Below are 20585 nucleotides of genomic sequence, written 5' to 3'. Positions count from 1 at the left end.
TCCTTCTGCTTCCCTCCTCTCTCTCTGTATCTGCTTCCTGTGTTCAGCAGCAGGTCTGGATGCCAGTAACCAGGCCAGTACTCATGAACTCACCATTCCCAATGATGTGAGTACATTTGTTATAATGGGCAAAAAGACTATCCGTCAAAAACAAAACCGTACTGACGTGTAGTTAGGTCTGTCTATCATTTAGAAGTTGACGATATATATTATATATGTTGTTGATTTAAACCAGAGGTCGGCAACCCAAAATGTTGAAAGAGCCATATTGGACCAAAAACACAAAAAACAAATATGTGTGGAGCCGCAAAAAATGAAAAGTGTTGTATCAGACTTAGAATGAAGACAACACATGCTGCATGTTTCTATATTAGTTATAACTGGGGGAAGATAATTTTTTTCATTATGCACTTCGAGAAGTCAAAAGTCAAATGTCGAGAAAAAAGTCAAAATTTCGAGAAAAATGTCAATGTTGAGAAAAAAGTCGAAATGTTGAGAAAAAAGTCGAGATGTCGAGAAAAAAGTTGAAATGTCGAGAAAAAAGTCAAAATTTCGAGAAAAAAGTCAATATTGAGAAAAAAGTCGAAATGTTGAGAAAAAAGTCGAAATGTCGAGAAAAAAGTCAAAATTTCAAGAAAAAAGTCAAAATATCGAGATTAAAAAGGAGAGGAAAAAGGAAGAAAAAAGAGAAAAAATGGAAAAAAGAAAAAAAAAGAAGAAAAAAAAGAAACAAAAAAGAAAAAAGGAAAAAAAATGTTTGAAAAAGCTCCTTGGAGCCACTAGGGCGGCGCTAAAGAGCCGCGGGTTGCCGACCCCTGATTTAAACACTCAAAGGTTGTGTTTTGCCTTTAGCAACAATAGTGTCTTCAAACAATGATGTTGCACCAGAAATACTCAACATTTTCCATGAATGCCAGCTACCGAGACCATAAGCCTTAGCGTTACTCTTGAGAGTTTCTATTAAAGGTTACGAACTATACGGTTAGCAGTGGAGTGTAAAGCAGCAGGTATGAGAACCTCCAGGTGGTAGTGGGTCTGCTCTACCAGAGCCAGATGGTGAATCTCCCTGATTACAGGTCCATACGTGTTCCTCACCTATGATCATATCTGCGGGTAGTGACCAAAAGAAGGAGATGACGGCTGAAATAGCCTTCCTCCGCAGGGTGACCACATGCTCCCTTGGAGATATGGGGAGAAGTTTAGTCTTTCTTTGGGAAGATTTGGAGTAGGGCCGTTGCTCCTTCATATCAGTAGGGGGCAGGTTAAGATGGCTCCTGGACCCCTCCCTAAGGAGGTGTTCAGGGGTTGTGTTGCAGAGGTTATAACACAGGGTTCCCAACTACAGCAGTTATACCATCGTTTGTGCTTCAAAGCTTAAACCACCTATCTGCGTGTATGTTAATTGCTGAGAGGCTCGGATTTATCAGTTAATGTGACATCACAGCGGCAGATCACAGCTTTTACTTGACCCGAATTCCCATTTCTGCGGTTGCTATTTTAAAAGTGCACAAAGCTGTAATACCAATTTCAAAAAGGGAAACCTAAAGAAGAGGGGTGGAGTTAAGTTGAGACACTGACTACGGTTACATGCAGTCAAAATTCGGGTTATTGCTAATATTCCGGTTAAGCCGGGCATACACTGTGCGATTATCGGCCCGATTTGAGCCGATTTTCCAGTCGTGCAACTTTTTTTTGATCGGCCCCAATTTTGACCCAATCGTTGCTCGTGCCTCGTGCAGTGTACGTGGGGTAACGACGAGAGATTAACACCTCACGACGAGCTCCCGATCAGGAATCGTCAGGTCGCAAGAAAATCAAGCGTGTTTGAAATCCTGGTCGCTCCTCGTGAAGGAATCGCACAGTTGAAGCAGCTACGACCCAATTTGCCTCATCCTTTCGCAGAGAGCATGCGCAATCTCTGATGTCTCGTCAAAAAACTATTATTTGCAGTTTAAGTGTTGCAAATTCACATTACAAATCATGTTTTAATAGCAAAAAAAAGACTGCATTTCCACGTATGGTGCGGGTCGCCGCGTACCCTGCGCCATAGGCTCTGCGTTGGTGTAACGCGGAACCATAAATCAGCCTGTCTGCTGTTCGCAAAACCTCCTTTTTCTCTTCTCATTTTGCTGGGACGCCGGGTTCCTCCGCCGAGACACAACTTTTGCGGTATACGTTCTTTGTTGTGTCTAAAAATGATGCGCAGTGCCCACCCAATCAGAAACGGTACAGATATTTTGGGATTTTTTAAATATATATATATAAAAAAAATAAAATTATAAAAAAATAAAGGATTCCCATAACATTTGATCGGGTGGGCAGGACGCACGTTTGGGTGTGAGAACAGCCCACCCCTGCCCCAAAACCGGCCTCGAGTTCCAGTACACAGAGGTCCGACGGGAGGATTACGATCGTATAGTGTGAGCAGACGGGTCGATCCGAGCATCGGCTCGTACAGGTTGAGACCATAAATCGTGGGCTGTGAACTTTTGAACTCCGCGATCTAGTCGTGCAGTGTGAGATGGGGCAGTCTCATACGATTTAAAATATCGCACAGTGTATGCCCAGCTTTACTGAGACATTCGGAATATTCCGTTTACATGGTGATTAATCATTTGGGATATCTGGATCAAACCAGCGACGCACGAAGAACGTCATGACGCAATTCCCGTCATTTACGGTTCTTCTTCCTGTATCCAAATTCAAAACAAATGCTGCTTCGCGCAACTTTTCGCTCACCTTCTTGTAAATCTGGCTATCCCGGTACTTTCTACCGTCTACAAATGCAGAAATGTTCATATCCTTCATTACATTTATGAAGTGATTAGTCTCCTCCTGGTCTTGTGTTTCTCCATGTTTATAAGAACTTCCTGGACTCAAAAGACCAGGATTCCTTGTGAATAGAGCATGTGCAGAAAACAAATTCCTGTTCCGTTTGATGGGGATATTCTGTTTGGCGTTTACATGACCAAATATTCGGGTTTTAAAAGGAGTAACCCAGGGGTCATATTCGGGTTATTCAAAGGGGTTATTGGTGTTTACATGGCCGTGCAAATTCGGGTTATTGCCAATATTCGGGTTTTAAAAGGGTTATTGATGCATGTAAACCCAGTCACTGGCTCCACCCCCTTCAGCCACCATTTAAAGAGATGGTTCAAAAGGAGGTTTTGTACCTCATTGCTGTGGTATTTTCAACCAAAGCGTGAAACAAATATCTAGATAATGCATCAGAAGATGAATTGTCTTTACTGGACTTTTTGAGTCTGAAGTAATGAATGAGCTGTAGCTGGCTTGTACTTGAATGCTTCCGAGGGCGTTCACGTGCTCTGGCCATCCTAAGTCCCGCTCCCATTTTCTTCCCAGCTAATAGGCTGCATAATCGGACGCCAGGGAACCAAAATCAACGAGATCCGTCAGATGTCTGGGGCGCAGATCAAAATTGCTAACGCCATGGAAGGGTCATCGGAGCGCCAGATTACCATCACAGGGACCCCCGCCAACATCAGCCTGGCCCAGTACCTCATTAATGCAAGGTAAGAGTTCATTTGCAATGAAAAGGCTGGAATGGAAACCCTCCACTTCTGTGACCATTGAGCAGAATGGAATCAGATGTATTGATGGCCTACTTTACCGTCACGCTCCTGCAGGTTCAGAGACGTGGCAGCCATGTGGAACGACCCATCTTCCATGACCACATCCTGAGATCCTTGACTGGCTCCTCCGTTTGGCCCTTTTCAATGACTGACCACCGCAGACAACCCTGATGAAGCCCTCCGGACTCTGGCTCTGGCTCTCCGAAAACCCTGACCTCCTCCCCGCCCTGGCTACAAAATACTTCAGGGAGGGTCTGGCGCTCGCTTTTATTTCAGAGAGCCAAATTAAATCAAAAGATAAAATTATTCGGGAAAAAAGAAACTCTCTGTTGATTAGATTTTTTTTAGAGAACTGTTGAAGCATGTTGAATGTTTATTAGGAACAACTTGTGTTAATCTTTCTTCTTTTTCTCTCTGTCTGTTGCTTTCTCTCTGTCAGTGCTGCGTCATAGGACATCATTTAAGAGTACTAGTAAAAGATTGAAACATTTTTTGTAGAACGTAGTTATTTGTATATTACAGTACAGCTGCTCAGTGATGCTATCGGCAGAGTGTGTGGTGGGATGTAGCTAAATGATCAATTTTGATAAAATATTTTGAAAAGGAAAAAAAATTGGACTGTTCTGCTTTTATCCTAATTTGCATGTTTGTCTAATCTCTGCCCATGCTGCATCACATGACCCTTTTAAGCCAATGGTATCACTCCTAGAGCCTCCCTTCTCATGTTAGTTTCCTCTATTTACATTATCGCTTATATTGCATGTGTTCAGTGTTGTATCGTTGAGTATTTGAGTAGGCCTGTTCAGTGAACGTGTTCCTTCAAAATGTTACTTATATATCTTTGCGATCCTTTTCTTTTCCATAAACCTTTTCAGGAATTTTGGCCATTCACGTCTAGTCCTACCCCCTGCCCAGAGAAGAGAAACTTTCCGACGTAGCCTCCTTTTATCAACACCGATTATTAGTATATAGATGCATGAATGGGAATTAGTGAAAAAAATCAGTGGCTAAAAACGCTGACTGAAAATTTAAATGATTGTTTACTAACTTATTACTATACTGTATTTATTTTGTACAAGGACTAATGTGATTTAGCACATTAGTCGACTACGCGGCGCTCATGCAATAGACTATTCAACACTTTACTCTGAACTGCCTCTGATGTGGGAGGATTAGTTGGACTTAAAAGCCAGGTGTTGCGTCCAAAGTTTTGACTTCGTTCCCTGGTATCAGGAAAATAGTTGCTCAGCTGCTTTCAAAGCTTTTCAGAGAAGGTTTGAAAACAGCAGAGAAGCCTGAACATTTGGACGAAACGGAATGGTATTTTTGGGGCCAAGGAATGTTCAGGGGTTCATTGGGGGGAACCCGTAGGGCCTGGGCGGACGTGACCACTCAGTCTCTTTTCACGATTGTTCATCTCGTCATGTTCTTTTCTTTGTCATGCGGTTGATTTGACGCTTTAGGTTTGAATGTCTTTTTATCGTCACTTCTATGTCAGCAACTTAATCGCTTTTATTTTATTTAAAAAAAAGGACAAGTTGGATGAAAATTCCTGCTTCGCTGGTTTTCCGCAGAGCTAGCATGTATTTATCGATGGTGTGGTGATACAGATATGACTTTTTCATCTCTGATTATGAAACTTAAGCTCAGTTAGTTTCGTTGTATTTTATCTAATGTGAGAAGGAGGAGTGTGTGACATTTGGTTAGCTTTGGTAACTCAACCAACCCTGGCGTCCTCGACTTGTGAGGACGCTTTACAGATATTGGACAGCTCGAGTCATCTCCTTTCCGAGCTCCAGCTAAGCTCAGTTCACTGCTGAGGCGTACAAACAGCTGTTGAATGTTATCGTTGACTCACATTAACTACAGTCCAACACACAAACATTCTGCATTCTCCATTGTTTCCATGCATACAAGTTTTGTCATATATTTTCAGTAGCCTAAGCTGTGCTTAAAAGAGAAGTTTGACATTTTGGGAAATATGTTTACCGGCATGCCTAGAATAAACGATTGATATTAATTATCTGTGTATGTTAAATGTGATGTGACCGCTAGCGCTCACTTAGCTTAACTTGGCGTAAACACTGGAAACAACAGGGCATTGCTAGCAAGCTAAAATGCACCAGAATAGTAATTAATTCAGGTAAATGCATACATTAACTTTATAAACATATTTTGTTAATTAAAACGAATTGGCATAAAGTAATAACCTAGGACGGCGAAAGCTTTGCTAGCAAAGGCTAAAAAAGTAAACTAGTAGAGCAGAAATCTTTTCTTTCTACCGTATCCGGTTGATTTCAGACAGAAAATGAAGAACTGCTGCGTCTCCAGAATTCAGATGTGGTAACAGCTGTAAAAGTAAAAGATTAGTAAAAAGCAGAATGAAACACAATGCAGCAGCATCAATATGCGGAGCATCAAATTACATATTTTAATGAGAAGTATCATTTTTTAGGAGACAAACTACATTCCATTGAAAGTAATTGTGCAGTTTTTGGACTTTAACTGTCGCCTGTGACTGAAGCAGCGGACTTTATTAAGGCTACTTAATATGAGAAAACTGTTCCATATAAAAGTTAGGATTATACAAATTATCCCCTTGAGTTATATGTTAAAATGTACAGCTAACTGACACCTGAATACGTACCAACAAACTTGTCTTGGGCTTAAAAGACAAAAAAATTAAACTGATTCTGATAAACCGTCTTATCAATGACACTACTATTGGAGCACTAACCTCCGTTGCCAAACGTGCGCCGTTTATTTTTATATTTGACTCGATAACATTACAAATCAAACAATTTAGTTTATAAAATCTGTAACATTTCAGCGAACTGTAGATTGAAGACAAAGACACCACCACCACCAAAGACCAAAAAGTAACACCAATTACTTGGAAAAAATGAAAAAATAGCATAGCACCACTGATAGCTACCTAGCCAGCTTTCCAGTGTTTGTGCTGACTCATGTTAGCACAAGTGGCGTCTAACTCTTGGAAAAAATATTTACCAAAATGTCTCTTCCTGTAACTTTTAAGTGCTTTGCTGGCATTAATGTGATTATGTAAATGGACCAAATGCTGTTTTCAATATACTGAACGATGCATAGTCGGTAATTATTCTGCAATAATTCTTACATTTTGATGTGAACTCAAGTAGTTGAGCTAGCAGTGAAGTACGATTTATGTTTCTTTTCATTTTCACTCGTCATTGCTTGTACTTCAATGGGAATGTTTGTCACATGAAAAAGGTGGAATTGTGTGTTTTTTGGCAAACTATTTGTGCAAGTGTACAATATAAAGCGTTGCTCAAGACAACAGCGATCACCAATGGTTTCTAGTACAGCAGAAGCGTGCATCCGACACATTAAATGTCGTTGTTCAATAAGAAATTGATTGCGAAGCAGAAATATTGAGTTGCAAGTAATGGCAGTGTCATTTCAATAACATCGATATCCATGTGTTACTCAGTGTTTTAAAACTGTATTTACATTTGTGTATATGCCTGAGTATGACTTTGAAACAAACTGCAAGTAATGCAATAATAGGGTGCAATGTGCAATTATTTATTCAGTTATTAACTTATTAGCTTGCTAGATACAGGAAAGCTGTGTAGATCATTGATTTTTTTTTATTTTATTTATCTACTTTCATGTAACGGCAACAGCAGGAAAAAAAGAAGGAGCACACACCTTTTTGTTTTTCAGCTTTTGTTTTCATGTAATGCAGTTTGGGGGAAAAAAGTGATAGAACTTTGTAACTATTTTCAATTTATTTGCTATGTGCAGATCTATATTAGTTGTGAGTAATTATATAGGTTTTAATTTTAAAGTGTTGGTAAGTATAAGATCAAATAAAGTTTCATTTTTTTCTTTCTGTGATTTGGCTCTCCTGTGGTTTTTCAATGACATCTTCACTGTTGTGGCAGATGTTCAGATGAAGCACGAGCTGACAGGAGCCCTGCAGCAAAAGTCCCAGTGAGCAAGTTGGTAATTACTGAAAACAAACGATTGAACGGAAACATGATTATAATATTAAGGCAACGAGATTCAAATGGGAATTGTATCTATCGTATTTGGATTTTAAATACAATGATGCAGAAACACAGTCGGACCAGCCGTAATACAAATATGAATAGTTTTTTTCTGGATTCCACTCTGATTACCAGGGTGCAGATTAGGGCTGGGCGATATGGCCGATGCATACAATCACACCAGTATGATGATTCTATATGTCTACATTAAAACATTCTTGTTCATACTGCATTAATATATGCTAATTTTAACTAACTTCCATGCCAAAAGAGGGAATAAGTCAAATTTACCAAAACTGTATTTATTAAACAGTTACTAAGCAGTGAGGGGCACAAACATAAAGTGTCATTTCAAAACAGAAGGTGCACGTTGCATCTCTGACTCCCCTGTGGCAGGGTGGAGAGGTTGATTGGGCACAGGTGTGCCCAATCAACCTCTCCACCCTGCCTGCCTTCATAAGGAGCAGCTGCACTCCAGAGAGGGGCTGCTGCTGGGAGGAAGCTGCTGAAGCTGAAAGCCCGTGTGTCTTGGGTGAAGGATTGAATAAAGGTGTTCCTGCACTAAACCCTGTGTCCTCTGTCCTGTCGGTCGACCCCCGTAGCACTAGCCCTGCTACATCCCCGTCTGAAGAACATCTGCTAGGAACATGTTCTGGTCCCGGTTTTACCTGGTTTTACCAGGATGAGCTGCTCTGAGCAGGAGGGGCCCCTTAGAGCACCTTTATATTCAGACTAATTGTAGGTGTAAGGACTGCAATCATTCATCCTCTCCTCCTTTACTTTGCATCACTTTCACTTACTTTTAGAAATATGACGTCATATAGTCTTGTTTGAATTTGTTTCGATGATAGTGATTGATTTCATGTGGCCACATTTAAGCAACACTAGGTGACGTTTCTCAGCTGAGGAAGAGAAAGGCTCGGCGTCACACTGAGCGGCTCCTCGGCTCTCCAGAGAGCCATGCATGTCGGGAGGAGAAAACATCCCCTCCCGTCTTTACTAAACCAGTTTGCTTTGAAAAGATTCCGTCGCGCGTAGCAACCGCGCGGATGAGCTCATGGTGCAAACAGGCCGGAAAGTTGAATTAAAGTTAAGTTAAAGTTAAAGCGGGGTGGAACTGCCCGTGGCTAAAAGCAAATGCGTGACAATGTATACTCTAATATTCACGATATAGTAATTTTGTACATCGCACAGAGAAGAAGCCGAGATACATCGAGTATACTGGATATATCACCCAACTCTAGTGCAGATGCTGCAGAAACCACCATCGGACGCCCCGCTTGCATTTGCTCATGTGCACTTGTCATATGAAGAAAAAGGACAAATTTCAACTTGTGGACTGGAGTTTTGAGAAAGCGCTTTTTCTGTGCGAGTGTCTAATGGTAGTTTGCAAACCATGAGCAACCTTTTGAAAATAAAAGATAAAAATAAATAAAATTAAAAAAAATAAAAAAAAATTTTCTCTCAGACCCCCGTGACCCTGAAGGATACAGCGGGTATAGATAATGGATGGATGGATGGATGGATGGATGGATGTTTGCCGATCCATCTCCCTAACGTTCAACACGTGACGTGACGTCAGTATTTCATGTGGACTTATGGAGGGCAATTGGAAATGAGAAATAGCAGGAGCACAAAACATCTTTGCAGCGGTGTCCAAATTAATACACAGTACTGACTCTTTGCTGCTACATCACAGCCGTCTGGTTATTTTTGCACAACTGAGGTCCAAATGAAAAGATTATTGTGCCTAATGATAAATCATAGAAACCTTAATGTAAAATGCAAATGTACTTCTCAGGTACGTCTAGCTACCATCTATCTAAGCTCATTAATGATGCCTAAAAGTCATGGAGAGCCAATCAAATCAGTCCTAGTAGAGAGAGTCTCTGAGCGGGTTTAACACAATGACAAGCGAGCGACATAATCTGGACATGAACAGTGTTGATAGCTGCAGCTGAGGATTAGCAGTTACCAGTTAAAGATTCAGACTTTTTAATTAAATGATTGTGTTATAAGCCAGATGTATTTGCTGTTCTGCCCAGCCCAGCTGACAGTCTTGCCGGGGCCCCGGACAAAATAATCTAAAATGGGCCCCCCCTGTGCCCGGATCTCTCCTTCTCCCTCTTCCTCTCCTCTCCCTCTGCTCTTCAGGTTTTTATACAAGCTAATGGACGTTAACATTAGAGCTAGCCAGTTAGGTTAAGTTAAAGGTTGGTAAACGTTGTAACTGTTTCTTACCTTGCTCTAAGCTGACTTTATTAATTCCAGCTTCACCGTCACCACCCTTTTAAAATATTTGTGTAGAGAATCTATGAGGCCTCTATTTTCTTCTTCTCTTCTTCTCTTTCCTCTTCTTTTCTGAGCACCGGACTTGTGCTGACCAGACATTTTGACCATTCTAATGGCTGAATTAAATGATATCAAATTTTGATCAGCGGCCAAACCATTTTTGTGTTGGGGGTTCTTGACCACAAGGACAATTAGGAAGAAAACAAATAACAAGCTTTTATGTAACTCAAATACTACATATTTTTTCCACAAATAGCCATATTTTGAAACATTTTGAAATATGATTCCATAATTTAATGAGAATAAAAAAATTAAAATAAAAAAAATAATGAGGGCCCTGTACCCCCCCCCCCCCCCCCCTAACCTGGGCTCGGGACAACAGACCCGTTTGTCCCCCCCTATCGGCGGCCGTGGTTCTGCCAACAGGCAACATTAAAAGTTTAAATTACTCTTCGACATAACTCACTCTCCCGATGACTCGTTTTTTTGCTCTGAAGACGTCGCCTTGTTCTTTGCTCTGATTGGTCGCCACAATAACCAGCTTGTGATAAGCAACCGTTGGATCAGCACATCTTTCTAGACGAGGCTCTGATCTATCAGGCTAAAATCACACCAATATGAAGGAAAATAGAGCACTGCTTTTCCTCTAAATACTGTCTGTCTGTAAGAGTCTTGGAGGCTGTATTTCTTATGGAACCTCTCCAACTTGGTCTGCTGGAAAAAAATTAAATTAAATACAGAACCAGTGCCAAGTTTGTGCCCTCTTTGCCCCACAGAAGTAAATGACTAAAAGACTAGCAGTTCTGGTTTGCTGAGCAGCCTCTATGAATGTCTGGCTACATCCAGTCTAATGACGTTTAAGTGACATGGTTAGAGCATAGTACTAAATATTCCACCCTCTTTCAACACATACAAGCTGTCATACTGCCCAACTCTTTCAAACTGACTCAGAAAATAGGATCTACACATGATGATTAGAGGAGGAAAAGGAAAGCTGCAAGATAGCTCAGATCTGCAGATACAGATATTTAAATCTTACTTTACCAGCAGTATTTACAGATATCTCATTTACTAGTCATGTGTATCTAGTCCTGAATCTCTGGAGTCTGCCCACTTTACATAAGTTATTGATTTATTCTCAACTTTCTTTTCACTGCACTTCTGCGAGCTCCTCCTGCGGTGTCTTTTACTGAACCGAGTCTCAGGTGTTGACGTCTCCGTCAGCAGCTCATGTCCGCAGACACAGTAGTCAGTGATACTTCAATAAAGTACAAACTGATCTGAAACATTCTCCTGAACTGGCCTATCGCTAAGCCCCCTTAGTTACAGTTGCTAACACTGACAATCTATCAGCGTTGCTTACAGCTTCACAGTAGCGAGTGCTTGTAATAAAACCATCTTAAGATGTTTTTCATGAATCGTTGGCAATTAGGGGCCACCTTTTGTAAAGAAGCATTTAAATGGAACTTAAAAAGGTCAGGGGGGAATGTGTACAAAATCTTTAACCCTTGTGCTGTCTTTGGGTCAAAATGACCCAATTCTTCTATCCTTCTTTCATCCTGCCACGCTCTCTCCTTCCTTCTTCCTTTCCTCTTTTCCTCATTTTTTACCTTCCTTTACTCCCTTTTCTTCCTACCTCCCTTCCGTCATTCGTTCCTTTATTACCTTCTTTGCTTTTCCTTCCTTCTTTCCTTATTTTCTCCATTCCTTCCTTCTTCCCTCCCTTCTTTCTTTCCTTTTCTCCATTCCTTCCTCCCTCCCTTCTTTCCTTTTCCCACTTATTTCCTTTCTTTCCTACTTCCTTCCTTCTTTTCTCCTTTCTTCCTTACTTCCTTCTTTCCTTCCTTCCATCTTTTCTCTCTTCCTTGCTCCCTTTCCTACTCGATTCCTTCTTTCCTTCATTCCTTCTTTTCTTCCCTTCACCCTCCCTTGACCCAAAAACAGCACATGGGTTAAAAATTAGTTTTCTTCATGAGGTTAGTAAGGAGGAGCCAGTACAACGTTGCTCAGGATGAAACACGTGTCCTTATCCAGGCTGTTTTTTTTGTTTTATTGGATTACAGTGGACTTAAAGCAGCACAAACAGACTTCTGTCAGAACTTTAAAACAGATATTCTAACATGAAAGAAAGTGTTTTCTTCTACTTTAATCACACACAAATCACACAAACACACTGTTTTTAAAGTCGCGTGTGTTGAAATTCTGGGACATTGTCAAACTAAAAACTCTACAAATCATATTCAAAGTGAGAACTGATTCACTTCCAGGCAATTTACAGAAAATGTTTTGTGACAGGGAGGGGGGTTATAATTTAGGAGGAAAATTTTACTTAAAAAAAACAATGTGTTGATTGTAAAAGGAAAAGCATGTGTATCTCAGTTGTTGGAGTGGATCTATGGAATGGGTTGGGTGATGGGTTGAAGCAATGTACAAATATAAATCAATTTAAAAAACGGTACAAAAAGGAAGTTGTGGGAAATTATTAGATTGAGGAGTTATGTTAAGGAAAGATTGTGTTTGTTAGCTGGTTAGGTGCAAAGACTCAACCAATGGGAACATCTGTAGCCTAATAGTGTAAACTAGCAGCTATTTATTATTAATATGTATGTTTAATTTATAATAGAGGTAACAAAGGGGCAGGGTTAAATAAGTTTTACTTCTACCTGCTCCTTTTCAGACACTTTTTTTCCCCTGTTTGTATTACGTTTTTGTTGCTGCTTTTTTTCTGTATGTTTTGAATTTGTTTTAAAATGTTATAGTTTTCCCTTATGTGTTCGAAATAAACAATTCAATCAATCAATCAATCAATCAATTAATCGATCTATATTGAACTTGTTTGATCTTGGTTTTCCGTCTAAAGTGCTTTGAGATTATTTTTGTTGTGAACTTGAGCCATAAAACTTTCTATTGAACTGAATTGAGTTATAGCTGATTTTAAAGGATTAAAATCTCTAAAAGAAGCCTTTTTGTATTCCAGCATCGTCACTGTTAAATTATGACGGAGTATTAGGGCCAAACTAAGAAAAAAAAAAGGAAATTACGAAAATAAAGTCATAATAATATGAGAATAAAGTCGTAAAATTACGAGAATAAATCCATAATGTTGCGAGAATAAAGTCGTAATATTAAGAGAATAAAATCGTAATATTAAATATATTATAAATATATAAATATAACTTCACAAGATGCTCAATATTCAACACTTTAACACACTCTTCCTGTTAATATTACGACTTTATTCTCATAAATTACCACTTTATTCTTGTAATATTACGACTTTATTCTCATAAATTACGACTTTATTCTCGTAATGTTACGACTTTATTCTCATAATATTACGACTTTATTCTATTACGACTTTATTCTCGCAACATTATGACTTTATTCTCGTAATTTCCAATTTTTTCTTCGTCTTAGTTTGGCCCTAATACTCAAAATTACATACTGAGGAAATCTCTCCTGGAAAGCTCAAGATGCAGAAGTTAAGATGTGAAGGTTTCTCTCCTTTGCAGGGAAATATTTTCGAATGTTGACTTTTTTGGCTCCCATCATGGCGGCTGCAGACAGATCACACAGAAACGATATCCCACCGCTACTCCAGTCACTGAAGTTCTGCTCCTGAGCAGCAGGACCTTTACTGGCAGCAGGGAGCACAAGAACAAATTAAACCACAGCACCAGTTCAGCTTTCCTCAGCTCTAGCACACCTTGAATCTGTAAACATCGGTGAGACAGCACCGGCTTTTGGAGGTTTAGTCAGCTCGGTCTAAGGAACAGCGAGTTGTTATAATGCAAGGTTTGTTCCAAGGTTGAGCAGTGACAAATCTAGTATAAATTCATTGTTTGTAATCATTTATGATGGCCAGACCGCTGCAGAATTTATCTGGGGAAAACACAGGAGGCCTATAACGCAGTTTAAAGCCAGGTAATATAAGTTTCATGAGGCCACAGTTCTAGGTAGATAGGTAATATTTTCTGGGTTCAGAGCTGGAATCAAGGGGTAGATTAAGATTTTCCTGGCGAGAGCCAAGAAAGTGTCTGAGAGGTTTATGGGTTGGAGGTCCATCGTGGTTGGCCCGGGTCCAGCTGCGGTGTGTAGCAGCATTTAATGTGCTGCCAGAGCAGCTGACAGAGAGAGACAGAGACCGCCGTCCTATAAATAAAGATATGAACATGAGGAAGTGGATTACAAGGACACGCCGGTAATTATGCGAAGAACAAAAGCAGCTGCCTTCAAAACAACCGCATATTATATGGAGATGATGCTGTTTTGACGGCCGTCCCACATTTTTATTGCAATGTCTTTAGTAGTGCGCTCTTAAAAAAAGTGAAAACAATCAGCCTGATTAAAAGACTGCCCGTGTTAAAGTCACCAAATGTCATCATTTAACTACACTGGCAGCAGATTTCTTCACATTATTCCTCAGACTTCAAATAAATTCTCTTTTTCATGGTCCCTGCTCCTGAAACAGGCCCACAGCATCATGTCCCCACCACCATGTTTCACTGTGGGAACCATCATCTATAAGTCAACGCTGTCACAAGTCTCTGTGAAACATCACGTCCTTTCAGGACCAACCATCTTTGCAGATGTCCTCTACGTACAAAGTACATATGCCCTTCCACCTTCAGATGAGTCCTTTTAATTCTGGTTTTATTGTTAAAGTCACTTAACCAGAATTTAAGAGGACTCTCACGAGGAGTCCTCTAATGGCACTTGTCCACTAGTACCTACTCAGCGCGACCCGCCTCCACTCACCTTGTCCTCGTTTGTTTCTAAACACCCAGATCAGAAGTAGGAGGTTGGAGCGAATCTGCTGTGACGTATTTGATTGTGTGATCTAAACTAAAGCTTCAAGTAGCGACGCTTTTTTTTTGTTTGTTTATGTCGGCGCTGTTGAGAAATCATGCCCACAACTAACTCCGCCGGCCGGAGCTTCCACCATTTTTTCGTAGCGGTGTATCGCGTCATTCAGGCAGCCAATCAGCACAGAGCCTCATTATCATAGCCCCGCCCACTCAGAATCCTGCATAGATAATGAGGTTAGAGAATGAGAAGATAAAGACATGGCTCAGAGGCTGAATTTCTAATTTATTTAGCAAAAACAATCAAAAGCTTGTTTTTAAGACATTCAAGGCCTGTTTAAAATAGGTATTAGATGCCATAATAGTTCCCCTTTAAGTCATGCAGGTGGTGCATGGAGGTGGTGTACTGGTACTGGCTGCTGTCACAGATGAGCCGGTTTCTGCAGTTGTACAAAAAGTCCATGATACTTATTCATGGAAAACTCCAACACATGCACTGCTTGGCTGCCAATAAAGGGCCCAAAGCCTGAAAATCATCCCTGATCGTCCCACGGATGGACATGCCACCTATCTGGAGCAGCAGAGAGAATCTGCATGTGGGCTGCAGTTAATGATAGAGCGAATAAAAGTGCCGAAGTAACTGCGAGGAAGTAGGTATTGGAATACTTATATTTTGTCTACTATACCCTTCCTTCCCTCCTGTTTGAGACATGGGACTTCCCATGGCTCAATTTAGCCACCAGGGGGAACAGGTTTTCATGTCAACTAGAATTTGAGTTGGATGTCAACAGAGGTAGGGGAGGGTCAGGGCTGCCAGAGTCCTGATAAGCAAGTGGTTCTCCCACTTCTTGACCTTTGCATCCTGGCAAGTCGGGAGTCTGACTTAATGATTCTTTAGGGTTGGTTATCTTTATGTCCCCCAGATTCCCCCCCGCCATCACCATAGATTAACTAAGTGGCAAAACCTGTTCAATTCTGTCTGTTACCTTAGTCAAGGACCACAGAAGTTCTGATTTCAAAATGTTCTTATTTCAACCCAAGTGGGTTATGGTTTCATGAAAGTAACAACACACAAGTTAATAACATATTTGTCATGGTCCAGTGACAAAACGGTTTGTCACATAACAGTCCTGGCCGTTCATGCTCGGATGCCTCACAGACAAAACTGTCCGTGCAGCAACTCTCCTGCAACGTAAAGCAATAGTCCTCAGTGAACTTATATACTGTATATAAACAATGCAACTGACATGCAACTGACAGTAGGCTCATGAACACGCCCCTCCACTGTATCCAAAACACAACGTTAACAAATTATTTTAGGCTCGCAATAAGCCAGTTATTTTTGCTTAAGTTTCTTTCACCTCATAAGTTTCCTTTTTGAAAGTTTGGTTTTAGCGCTGATCTTTTTAGTGAACAATTGAAACTTTACTTCATTATGTTGGAAACCCCAACATTGTCAACAAACAGTTTCAGTCATGAACATTAGACAAGAACATTAGACAAGACACACATTGGCCAAAACAAACAGACAAAAAAAACCATTCCAATAGAAACCTCCTCTCGTATTACTTTTAAGTCCCTGACTTTCATAGTGGGTCCCAGACTGCAGGCTAACCCCAGGCTAGCATCTATTAAAGTAACACATTTAATACCCCAGGTATTTATCGAGAGGAGCATTTCTTACCCAGTCTCGGTGCCCTTCCTGGCTCGGGGAACCCCATCACCGGGCATCGGATCTGCGCATCGCCCCGACGCCTCAGATGTTGGGATCCCGGGTTTCGGCACCAAAAATGTTAGGTCTAAATCAACATTACATAAATTCATAACGAGGAAAGACACAGAGACTACCTTGGAATGGGTTTTTAACGCACTTCTGCAGAAGGGGGAGAGCAGAGGAGTGCAGGGCAAAGTGGCCCTCATTGAGAACTACTGAGCTTCCCCAAAATCCTCCTCCTGCATTATGCTTTTATTAAGAAACTTGACAGGAGGTGTCTATGTCTTATGTTGTCAGTATGAATGGGGGGATGTTGGACCGTTTCCCCCTCCGTCTGGGGGCTCCGGTGGCGCCTGGGCGCCCGTGGAGGTACGGTGGGGCCCTGGCCCGGCTCGGAGGGCTGGCCCCCGTCTACTGGATGGCCGGTGGGGGAACGCAGGTGTCTTACCAGGGCCGGATTTGCTGCTCCTGCTTCCTGGCTTCGGCCTCTGCTCCCCCTCCTCCCCCCCTACACGATTCATACGCACATAGGCTAAGGGGCGGGGGGTCCGGGTCGTGGGGGGCATTGTCCCGCGTGGCCCGGCACTCCCCGCCTCACGGTTTTAACAGCAAAGTAGACACTGCACATTCAACACTTAATAAATACTCTTGACAAGGACACGTAGTTCGGGAAGGGGGGGGTCGGTGTCAAATCAATACTTGGCCCTCCCCCTCCCTGTTTTTATGGCATTAATCACATGCACTCAACACCAGGGGCGGGAGGGGGTCCCACATCACCCGCGTTCCCTCGCCGGCCTGGGATAGGTGGGTCGGGATACTCGGGCCTGGCGGGGCTCGCCGTGCAGCCTGGGGTGCCTTCTGGCGGTGCTGGACCCCCCCGGGGAGGGGGAAACGGTGCGTGATTGTGTGTCTGTGTCGGTGAGAATGCGGTGTGGAAGGGTCCTGCCATGGAGGATTTGAGCCTCCATTGGCAGGACAACAAAACTTAATAATTTATCAATATTTTATTATACAAAGATGGTTATTATTATTATTATAATTATTATTATTATTATTATTATTATTATTATTATTATTATTATTATTATGTATAGTATATCTTATTATTAGTATAGGTATCGGATAGGTGAATGGATGAATGAATGGGATGCCTGGGTCTGGGGCCCTCCGTTGTCGGGCCTGCGCGGGTGTCACCCTGTTGGGGGGTTCCCTCTCTCCGGGCCCGTCTCCGGTCCCCCCCGCTGCCTCCGCGGCGGGGCGCCCCTCTGGTATTGGAGGGCCACTTTCGTGGGGGCGGGTGCACCTGCCTGCGTCGGCGGCCGGGGCGGCTCTGTCTCTCCGGGCAGGCTGGCCCCCTGCCGGGTCGGCTGGGGGTCGTTGGCCTGAAGGGTGAGGGCCTCCTGGCCATGTGTCCGGCCCGGACCGGGTGGCCGGGGATTGCCTGGGTCGCGGTCCGCCGCCGCGGGATCCCTGGCTGCTTCTTCCCGCGCCGTGGGAGCCCCGCCCACGGGCCCCCTCGGCCGCCGCCGGGGGGGCGGGGGGGGCCTCGCAGGCGGTGGGTTGCCTCCCTCCTACTTCTCCCCTCTGTGGGGTTGCTGGTGGCCTGGGTTCCGGGTTCTTCCGTGTCGGCCTCTGGTCTCGCGGGTGGCGGGGTTGCTCCCCCCCTCCCCCACTATAGATACACTTCAGGTGGAGCTTTGTTTGGTTTATTACACACACACACACACACACACACACACACACACACACACACACACACACACACACACACACACACACACACATATAGCCACTCAGTCACATACATATACACACACATACACAGCCACACAAACATATACATACACACACACATAGTCACAAAGACATGTACACACACATGTACGCATACACATATACACACACACACACACACACACACAAACACACACACACACACACACACACACACACACACACACACACACGCATGATCATATACATACACGCATACACACACATAGACATACACCGGCTTGTTCACCAGCATGCTGGCTCTGTAGTTTTTGGGGTTAGGTAGCGGTAGCAGTAGCTTAGCTCAGACTGCGATCAGATCTCAAGATTTGGGTCGATTGCTGTTCGTGTTTTGGTCGGCTCCGTGCCGGTTTCGTGTTTTGTTTGTGGTTTTTTGTTGCAGATTTCCAGTGCTTGATGTGTGTCTTCGTGTGTTCCTGCTTCCTGGATTGGCAGTGGATGTCGTCACCCCACCCACCCCCCAAAAAGAAGAAAAAAAAAAAAATCACTGGGTTTGTATGTGTATATTTATGTATGTGTATGCATATGTATGCGTATATATATGTATATATATTAAATATAGTAATAATGCACATATATATACCTTTGGTTTCTACCTTCATGGTATCAATCATTAATATGTGTGCAGACAAGGTGAAAAAAAAAAAACTTGACAGGAAATTACCATATAAGGACAATAAACAATGAACAGTAGACAGTAGACAATGGAAGGGAAGTGATAACGTGTGATTGATCCCTGACATACAGTATACAGATATCACCAGAACAGTCCAAAACCTGACTAGATCAGGAAGTGGCTGCTGTGACTTCTGTTAGCCAAGCATGTGACAGTTTCATAAGGACAAAACAAGTTTAAAGGTTGATTAACCTCACATCAGCTGCAGGGTGTAACTATGTGACCGGCGGGGCGAAGATTTGATCATCTGATTTGATCGATAATAATAATACTGTTATTTAGCAGTGTGAGTACAGTGTGTGAATATTTATAATTACAGGTTAAATGATCAGTGAATGGGGGTAGGACTAAATACTGTAAGTCTACACTTCTTCCTACTCCTTTTTTGGGACATGTAAATCAAGATAGCAAGTTTTAAAGGATGAAACTTGTTTTGTTGTTTTGTTTTCTTAAACTTCTCATGAAGTGTTGTTTCTTTTTTTTTACATGTACAAAAATAAAATAAATCAAATCAAATCAAATCGTGCCAACGTGACGGTGGGATTTAGAGGGTTGTATAGAAAGAAGTGCATGTTGGCTCAGGGCTTACTTCCATTTCTTTTCGCCAATCATCAGTCTGTTTTAAATGCCCAGATCCATTTAAGGCTAAAGATGGGACTGGAAATAAGACGGAAATATAAGTATGCACGGCAGGATCGACCCATCCCAACAAAAATAACTTTAATGATATTTCCGCGTACACAGTTTTGTACATAAAACTCAGTTTTATGTTCTTGGACCCTTGCTTCAACATTTGTATGTATATTCTGCAAGCTGATGGGCCTGAAGGGGAAACACTGGACGTGCACGGTTCCCTCCGAAACACAGACACATTCAGTTGAGTTTATGCCAATAAAAAGACGCATGTTAATGATGTACTTCGAGGAGATAATGGGCTGCGCTGGAGTAGCAGATCACTGTTTTGGTTTATATACAAGAATTAATAATTATAATAATTATAATTTTCTAAAGCGGCTGTTCATCATTTCTCCTGATTTCAATGTCCTTCAGGTCCTGGCCCTGATTCAGCTGCACCTTTTTTCCTTTATTAGCTATTATTCACCAACTACACTTCCCTGCACGAGAGGCTTGTGGACAGTACTGGAGTTGAGGGGGGATGAGGGGGGATGAGGGGGGATGGCATCCCCCCCTGAAATAAAAACGGTCCAAATCATCCCCCCCTATAAAACTGACATCCCCCCTTTCCATCCCTTATGTCATTTCAACATTTAGAGTCATCACCAGAAAAATAACTTGACAATTTTCACCTGTTTCAGGTAAATTTTCACTTGAAATAAGTAGAAAAATCTGCCAGTGGGACAAGATTTATCTTCTCATTACAAGCAAAAAAATCTTGTTCCACTGGCAGATTTTTCTACTTATTTCAAGTGAAAATCTACTTGAAACAGGTGAAAATTGTTGTTTTTTCCAGTGATGAGTCTTGTTTTAAGTGTAATGAGATTATTTTACTAAAATGAGACATTTTAACTAGAAATAAGACAAATATTCTTGTTAAGATTGTGAGTTTTTGCAGTGATCCATGTTACTTATCCTGTGAAGGACAGAGTCATATTGATAAGTTCAGAAAAGTGTTTTTTATTGTTGTGTTTTGATGTATTTGATGTAAGCCCAGTGGATATT

At 41.9% G+C, this 20585-nt stretch overlaps 1 protein-coding gene across 6 annotated transcripts in view; it reads left to right on the top strand.

The window, feature by feature from the left end:
- LOC133425320 (poly(rC)-binding protein 3-like) overlaps positions 1-7472 on the top strand; it is a 38784-nt gene extending 31312 nt beyond the window's left edge. For 4 of the 6 annotated variants that reach the window (XM_061716111.1, XM_061716110.1, XM_061716108.1 and 1 more), the window contains exons 11-13: positions 48-106; positions 3364-3533; positions 3648-7472. In XM_061716111.1, coding sequence (XP_061572095.1) covers positions 48-106; positions 3364-3533; positions 3648-3702 — 284 coding nt within the window. In that variant the 3' untranslated portion in view covers positions 3703-7472. Of the gene's footprint in view, positions 1-47; positions 107-3363; positions 3534-3647 lie in introns of those variants that run through there. The other 2 variants (XR_009770958.1, XM_061716112.1) reach the window with 2 other exon arrangements.
- The last annotated feature ends 13113 nt before the right edge of the window (positions 7473-20585 follow it).

The sequence above is a fragment of the Cololabis saira genome, chromosome 24 (genome assembly GCF_033807715.1).
Source record: "Cololabis saira isolate AMF1-May2022 chromosome 24, fColSai1.1, whole genome shotgun sequence".
NCBI classification, from domain to species: domain Eukaryota; kingdom Metazoa; phylum Chordata; class Actinopteri; order Beloniformes; family Belonidae; genus Cololabis; species Cololabis saira.
This window is presented reverse-complemented; position numbering and strand designations above follow the sequence as displayed.